The following is an 8,549-nucleotide window of genomic DNA, read 5'->3' on the forward strand; positions in this document are numbered from 1 at the left end:
CGCCTTGCCACTTGAAGCCTGTGACTGTGAAGACTCAACCCGTGAAACGCCACACCATTGTTGGGGATTTCCCTAAATCCTGTCCACACTGTTATGAATAGTCACTTTGCTAAACTCATCAATTTCTGACTCAGAGTGTGCCACTTGTTTTCTCTCAGGACCCTTGAAGATGCAAAGAAGATGTAAACAGATGAAGAGAAATAGATGGTTATTAGGGCTAGAGGTCACAGCTGGGCATTTTTCATTTATAACAAAGATTACGGTTATGTTATCCATAAATGTCATCTCCTCTGGATAGTAAAGGGTACATGACCAGATATCTCTCATAAAAATGAGGTATTGGATCTGACTGGGTTAAGACCCCTGGTAAGAATAGTCAGGTAACTTCTGAATGAAAAAGTAACAAAGGGAGGATTCCTCTTCTCGATCTATAAACGCATCATAAATGCTGCATTGCCTACAATGGCATAGTGCCAGTACATCAGTGAAAAGGAGGAGATAGCAAAGTTAAGTAAAAGCACACATGGGAGGGACTTCCCTGGTGGTGCAGTGGTTAAGAATCTGCCTGCCAATGCAGGGGACATGGGTTCGAGCCCCGGTCCGAGAAGATCCCACATGCCGCGGATCAACTAAGCCCATGCGCCGCAACTACTGAGCCTGCGCTCTAGAGCTTGGGAGCCACAACTACTGAAGCCCGAGCACCTAGAGCCCATGCGCCACAACTACTGAGCCCACGTGCCACAACTACTGAAGCCCACATGCCTAGAGCCCGTGCTCCACAACAAGAGAAGTCACTGCAATGAGAAGCCCACACCCCGCAACCAAGAGTAGCCCCTGCTCGCCGCAACTAGAGAGACAGCCTGCGCGCAGCAACAAAGACCCAACACATCCAAAAATAAAAATAAATTAATTTTTAAAAAAAGCACATATGGGACATTAAATTCACATCAATGGCAAAAGGAATTATTAAGATAAAGTTGGGCAACTGGCTTAAAGCTTAGAAAAAAATTAAGCTGTAGTCTTACCTTGTTTCTTACATCAAAATTAATTTCATATGGCTCAAAAATTTAAATGTAAGACATTGAACATTAAAAGTGCTGGAAGAAACCCAGATAAATATTTTTATAATCTTGAAGTGGGAAAGTCATTCTAAGTATGACAACAACAACAAACGAAGACCAACAGCAACGACCCCAGAGTCTGAAAGAAAACATCAAAAAATTTGACTACATAAAAATAAATCTGCTTACTCATCTATAAAGTGAGGGATGAGGGTGTGTGACCAGTAAAGGCACATCCAGGTTTTATATGGTAAGATCCCGAGGGAATATACTATTATGCTTTCTTGTATTGTTATTTATCTTTGATTCTATCTGCTAGGTCCCTAATGATATTGCAGACCCCTTGAGTTAAGGATGCATTGTCCCCAGCATCTCGTTCAGAGTTGGTATTTAAAAATCATTCTTCATGATGATAAAAATGAAAGTGATTATGAAAATAAGAATAATTTGATCACTTAGGTCAGTTTTGAGAAGAAGAGCTAGTCGTGGCCTCTGTGAGCTACCCGCATCTGGGTGACGTCGTGGGCCCAGGCCCCCCCGGGTTAGTTAGCTCAAGAGAAATGACTGGATGAAGAGGATAGAGTGCTTCTATTCATCTTGTGAGGACAGGCCTCTCATTGGCTGGGTTACCTCATACTACGTTTTCTAAGTCTCACCGCATTTCTTTTTTCCTTTTAGATGGAAATAAAGAAGATTGAAAGGGCCCTTGGTGGAATTAAACGTTGAAGGACTCCTAAGATTAAGTTTCTGAAATTAAAAGGAAGTCCAGGCTTAAGTGGCATCCAGAGTGGTGGGTGAACAAGTATACAGCTGGGTACAGAAACCCCAGGTGTGAGCCCCACTGCTGCCATCTGACTCTGACATAGACATCAAAGGGGTTGAATGGAAACTTAGCATCATACATACTCTCCTAAAGCTGTTGGGAACCTCAATAAAGCCCTTAAATAAATTGCTCTAGTCCAGTTAATGCTGTGTTCCCAGCATGGGGAAGTATAACATCTTAATGTTTCTCTATTTGGGCGAGCATGCGAATGCAAACAGGACCCCAGTGCTTCCCCAATTTCTGTTGGCTGTTCCCACTCCTGCATGCTGAAAGTCAGGGTTGGCTTGAGGAAAAGGAGAGAGAACTTTAATGACAAGCATCATTAACTATTTTTATAACAAGGTTAAAATGTTAACCCTTTCAGTTAGATACAACCATGAACGCTTTTCAAATAAAAATCTTTACTAGAAATTTTCAAACTAACACAACATTGTAAAGCAACGATAAAACTAATAAAGCTCCAATAAAAACTAATAATAAAAAAAGAAATTTGCAGATACCATGAGCCTGCTCTTTGTAAGGGACACGTAGAAATAGAACACAGCTTCCATAGCTCCTTCGTATATAGTGTATTTTTAGCATTGTAAAGCCCCAGTGTCATAATTAACCTTGTCTTTTGCTTCATTCCCCCCTCCTTTTAAAAAAATTTTTATTTTATTTTTTTAACATCTTTATTACCCCCCTCCTTTAAACTGAAATGTGAAGCATTTCTCTGCTTAGTCCTGTAAGTTTCATTTTACCTTGAAATGAAAGTGTTCTGAAAAAGTCCTTGACAGGATATGCAAATTCATATTAAAAAAACCCTTCTTTCGTGTTGAGGGCTGGTCCCACATAAATATTAGAGTGTACCAGATGAGTCCAAAGGATCAAATGCTTTGAAAAAAGGCCCTGATGCAAATAATGGAGTGGATGACTTAGTTAAAAAGAGAAAAGGTTATTTATGGAGGTAATGGTCGCTAAGCAGCTCTGCCTCTTGCCTTGGAAAATCAGAAGCAGTTTTGCCAGGTGGGCATTACAGATAATCCCTCTTGCCATTTGGTTTTCGTAGACTCATAAGTGGATTCATTAGTACTGAGGTATAGTGGCAAGAACACTTGCTTGGGATATGAGAGACATGGCTTTGTAATAAAAATGTGACCTCACACCAGTACATTCCTTCATGTTTATCACGCCATTGAGTTAGAAGCACCATCACTCTCAGAGCCTAAGAATAAAACACCTGTGAGGTGTCTATTGTTTTTATTTATTTATTTATCTACCTATTTATTTATTTATTTCTGCATTGGGTCTTCACTGCTGCACGTGGGCTTTCTCCAGTTGTGGCGAGCAGGGGCCACTCTTCACTGGTGCGCGAGCTTCTCATTGTGGTGGCTTCTCTTGTTGCGGAGCACGGGCTCTTGGCGCGCGGGCTTCAGTAGTTGTGGCACGTGGGCTCAGTAGCTGTGGCTCGCAGGCTCTAGAGCGCAGGCTCAGTAGTTGTGGTGCACAGGCTTAGTTACTCCGTGGCATGTGGGATCTTCCTGGACCAGGGATCGAACCTGCGTCCCCTGCAATGGCAGGCGGATTATTAACCACCGCGCCACCAGGGAAGTCCCGAGGTAGCTATTGTTAAAACCTGGTTTGCCCCCGAGGAAGCTGATACTTCAAGAAGTCATATATCTAATATGCAAAACCGGGTTGCAATTCATGCTTTTTTTGACTCCACTGCCCATGTTCTTTCTGAAAGTCATCTAATCAGCCAGGACCTCAGCAATTCAACCAGATAATAACAAAAAGTCCTTTTTGAACTTATATTTGACGTAACCGTTCATATTAAAAGCTATCATGTTTCAATGATTTATTGCTGTGTAACAAAGCACTCCAAAATGCATCGGCTTAAAACAGCAACCGTTATATTTGTTCACCGTTCTGTCATTTGGCCGGGGCTCTGCTGGGCTGTTCTGTTTGTCGCGTTTGGGGTTTTCCACGAGACTGCAGTCAGATGGCTTTGTTCGCCTGTCTGGTGCCGCAGTGGGTATGGTGGGGAGGCTGTGACTTCTTGCTCTCTTTCTTTCCATGTGGCTAGAGCGGGCTTCTTTTCAAGGTGATTAGATCCTAAGAGTGAGCATTTCAATATAGATAAGCCCCAGTGTGCAAGCACTACTAAGCCTCGTTTGCATCATCCTTGCTAATGTCCTACTTATTGGCCAAGCCCAGAGTCAATAAGGAAAGGCACTCCAGAAGAACATGAATATTGGGAAGCACGGTTCATTCAGAACCACCAAAGTGATAGTCTACCACTTGTGATATATACAAGAGAAAGGTAAAGGGATATGTATTTAAGGCAAAAACTGCTGTTTCAGATTCTTTGAAGGATACTGGATTCAAAACATTTTACTTTAGAATACTATGCAGCCTCTAAAAGTCATGTATTACAATACTGAATGAGAGAGGGCAGACAGCAGAAGAAGAACTACAATCCTGCAGCCTGTGGAACAAAAAACACATTCACAGAAAGACAGACAAGATGAAAAGGCAGAGGGCTATGTACCAGATGAAGGAACAAGATAAAACCCCAGAAAAACAACTAAATGAAATGGAGATAAGCAACCTTCCAGAAAAAGAATTTAGAATAATGATAGTGAAGATGATCCAGGACCTCGGAAAAAGAATGGAGGCAAAGATCGGGAAGATGCCAGAACTGTTTCAAAAAGACCTAGAAGAATTAAACAACAATCAAACAGAGATGAACAATACAATAACTGAAATGAAAACTACACTAGAAGGAATCAATAGCAGAATAACTGAGGTCGAAGAACGGATAAGTGACCTGGAAGACAGAACGGTGGAATTCACTGCTGCGGAACAGAATAAACAAAAAAGAATGAAAAGAAATGAAGACAGCCTAAGAGACCTTTGGGACAACATTAAACACAACAACATTTTCATTATAGGGGTCCCAGAAGGAGAAGAGAGAGAGAAAGGACCTGAGAAAATATTTGAAGAGACCACAGTCGAAAACTTCCCTAACATGGGAAAGGAAATAGCCACTCAAGTCCAGGAAGTGCAGAGAGTCCCAGACAGGATAAACCCAAGGAGAAACACGCCAAGACACATAGTAATCAAATTGGCAAAAATTAAAGACAAAGAAAAATTATTGAAAGCAGCAAGGGAAAAACGACAAATAACATACAAGGGAACTCCCATAAGGTTAACAGCTGGTTTCTCAGCAGAAACTCTGCAAGCCAGAAGGGAGTGGCATGATATACTTAAAGTGATGAAAGGGAAGAACCTACAACCAAGATTACTCTACCCGGCAAGGATCTCATTCAGATTCGACGGAGAAATCAAAAGCTTTACAGACAAGCGAAAGGTAAGAGAATTCAGCACCACCAAACCAGCTCTACAACAAATGCTAAAGGAACTTCTCTAAGTGGGAAACACAAGAGAAGAAAAGAACCTACAAAAACAAACCCAAAACAATTAAGAAAATGGTAACAGGAACATACATATCGATAATTACTTCAAACGTGAATGGATTAAAGGCTCCAACCAAAAGACATAACCTCGCTGAATGGATACAAAAACAAGACCCAACAGAGCCAAAAATAAATAAATAAATAAAAATAAGCTATCAAGTTAGATGTGAGATAAATAAAAAGGGGAAAATATCTGCAGAGTCTGTACTCAGATTGCTGTGCATATGTTTTTAAGTTCTCACTCCAATTAAAATTTTAAAAAATGTCTATTTAGGTCTTCTGCCCATTTTTGGATTGGGTTGTTTTTTTGTTATTGAGCTGCATGTAAATTTTGGAAATTAATCCTTTGTCATTTGCTTCATTTGCAAATATTTTCTCCCATTCTGAGGGTTGTCTTTTGGTCTTGTTTATGGTTTCCTTTGCTGTGCAAAAGCTTTGAAGTTTCATTAGGTCCCATTTGTTTATTTTTGTTTTTATTTCCATTTCTCGAGGAGGTGGGTCAAAAAGGATCTTGCTGTGATTTATGTCATAGAGTGTCCTGCCTATGTTTTCCTCTAAGAGTTTGATAGTTTCTGGCCTTACATTTAGGTCTTTAATCCATTTTGAGCTTATTTTTGTGTATGGTGTTGATTTACTTTGTTATAAGGCAGAAACTAACACACCATTGTAAAGCAATTATACCCCAATAAAGATGTTAAAAAAAAAGATAGATTCCTTACAAGCAAATTAAAAAAATTTTTTAAAAAAAGATAAATAATTGCTAATGCAATGGGTTTAAAAAAAGATAAATAATTGCTAATGCTCCTGGGTCGGGGACAAAGGACTTTAGCACTCGTGGCACAGCAGGTACCTGTTCCCTTTGTCCCCCCAATGCCATGGAGTGGCTCTGGGTGGTTGCTATGCACGAAGTGGGTTTGCATCACAGCTGAGGAACCCCGAGTTTAGAGAACCCAAACATTTGTAATGGGTTGCAAGCAAAGCTCACTGAATTTTGCCCAGAGGGAGGCACTGTTATTATTAGACCAGACAGCAATCAAACCTGCCACCTGCCCCAGAAAGGGACGCTATCTCTGTCTTACAAAACTATCTACTATCTTCTGCTTGCTATATAAACATCCTTGAAAAGATTATCCAGAACCAAGGCTCTCAATGTCTCTGCTCATGAGATGTACAGAACTGCAAGAGACCCGTGGAGAACTGTCTCCCCAAATAAGTCCATTTATATAATTCAAGTTAAAATACAATATTTAAGTCACATACAGATCCTTTTTTAATAAGAGTCCCTGGGTGTGGAGAGAAGGGAACCCTCCTACACTGTTGGTGGGAATGTAAATTGGTGCAGCCACTATGCAAAACAGCATGGAGGTTCCTTAGAAAACTAACAATAGAACTACCATATGATCCAGCAATCCCACTCCTGGGCATGTATCTGAAGAAAACCATACTTTGAAAAGATACATGCACCCCAATGCTCATAGCATCACTGCTCACAATAGCCAAGACATGGAAGCAGCCTAAATGCCATCAACAGATGAATGGATAAGGAAGATGTGGTACATAGATACAGTGGAATACTACCCAGCCGTAAATAAAAGAATGAAATAATGTCATTTGCAGCAACAAGGATGGATCTAGAGATTATCATACTAAGCGAAGTAAGTCAAAGACAAATATCATATGACATCAACTATATGTGGAATCTAAAAAAATGATACAAATGAACTTACAAAACAGAAACGGGGGGGCTTCCCTGGTGGCGCAGTGGTTCAGAGTCCACCTGCCGATGCGGGGGACACGGGTTCGTGCCCCGGTCCGGGAAGATCCCACATGCCGCACAGCGGCTGGGCTCGTGAGCCATGGCTGCTGAGCCTGTGTGTCCAGAGCCTGTGCTCCGCAACGGTAGAGGCCGCAGCGGTGAGAGGCCCACGTACCGCAAAACAAAAACAAAAACAAAAACAAAACAAAACAAGAAACAGCAATGGAGTCACAGACACAGAAAACAAACTTATAGGTACCAAAGGGGAAGTGGGGGGAGGGATAAATTAGGAGTTTGGGTTTAACAGATACACACTACTATATATAAAATAGATAACCAAGGTCCTACTGTATAGCAGAGGGAACTGTAATAAATATCTTGTAATAAACTATAATAGAAAAGAATCTGAAAAAGAACATATATATATACACACACATCTATAAAACTGAACCATTTTGCTGTACACCAGAAACTAACACAACATTGTAAATCAACTACACTTCAATAAAAAAAAATAGACTCCTTGATTTAACTGCTTTTTGTTGCTGTTGTTTAACTGACCAATGGTGCTGAAAAATACGGTGTTAAATAAAACTGCTTCTATTACTTTTCTCTTGGTTCAAGCTTCCCTCCTAAAAACACTTTTTTAAAGGAGATTCCCATATTAATAAAATCATTGGAAATTCCTTAGATATTAAGGAGTGTGTGCTGAACCCATTATTACAAATGATTAAGTACTGTTAATTTTAACATTTTTTTGGTAATAACTCTATTTTCACCAATGGAATCTTATACTTTGTGTTTCTAGAAAATAAACATTGTCTTTTTCTGTCCATAAAACCAAAGCATTAGAAACAACTCAAATATTCCAAGCTACTAAGTGCCTGGCAATCACAGTTTTGGGGTAAGTGAAAACAAATATCAGAAATTTCTAATCTAGGTACATTTGAATCTTCAGATAAACTGAAAGCTGCTATTCTCTCCAAATGTCTGCAGAGTAGGCATAAGTTTTCAGCTGAGTACAAGAATTACAATTAAGTGTAATTAAATTGATTGTAACTTACTGGAGTCAGAACCATCTTCCTGAAGAAGGAAAGGATCGTCCCCTATGGGATGGTTCAAGCTTAGCTGCACAGTAGTATCAAGTCATCGAGGGTCTTTAATAATCCTGATACTTGGATGCTCCGCAGGCCAATTAAGTCAGAATCTCTGGGGGCAAGGCCCAGGCATCAATTTCATTTTCTTTAACTGAGGTGTAATTGACATATAGAATTATTAGTTTCAGGTGTACAACATAATGATTCAATACTTGTATATATTGCCAAATGATCACCACTATAAGTCTAGTTAACATCCATCACCACACAGTTATACATTTTTTTAAATTAATTTCATTTTCAGCAATATTTTAAAAAGCTCCTTAGGTGGCCCCATATGCAACCAAGTTTACC

General features: G+C 40.0%; 1 protein-coding gene across 1 annotated transcript in view; it reads right to left on the bottom strand.

The window, feature by feature from the left end:
* Window positions 1–8,298, bottom strand: part of TLR7 (toll like receptor 7) — a 29,832-nt gene extending 21,534 nt beyond the window's left edge. Inside the window, exon 1 of the mRNA XM_033850023.2 lies at window positions 8,163–8,298. Coding sequence (XP_033705914.1) covers window positions 8,163–8,177 — 15 coding nt within the window. The 5' untranslated portion in view covers window positions 8,178–8,298. The remainder of the gene's footprint in view (window positions 1–8,162) is intronic.
* Between the last annotated feature and the right edge of the window lie 251 nt (window positions 8,299–8,549).

Source organism: Tursiops truncatus, chromosome X, assembly GCF_011762595.2.
Source record: "Tursiops truncatus isolate mTurTru1 chromosome X, mTurTru1.mat.Y, whole genome shotgun sequence".
NCBI classification, from domain to species: domain Eukaryota; kingdom Metazoa; phylum Chordata; class Mammalia; order Artiodactyla; family Delphinidae; genus Tursiops; species Tursiops truncatus.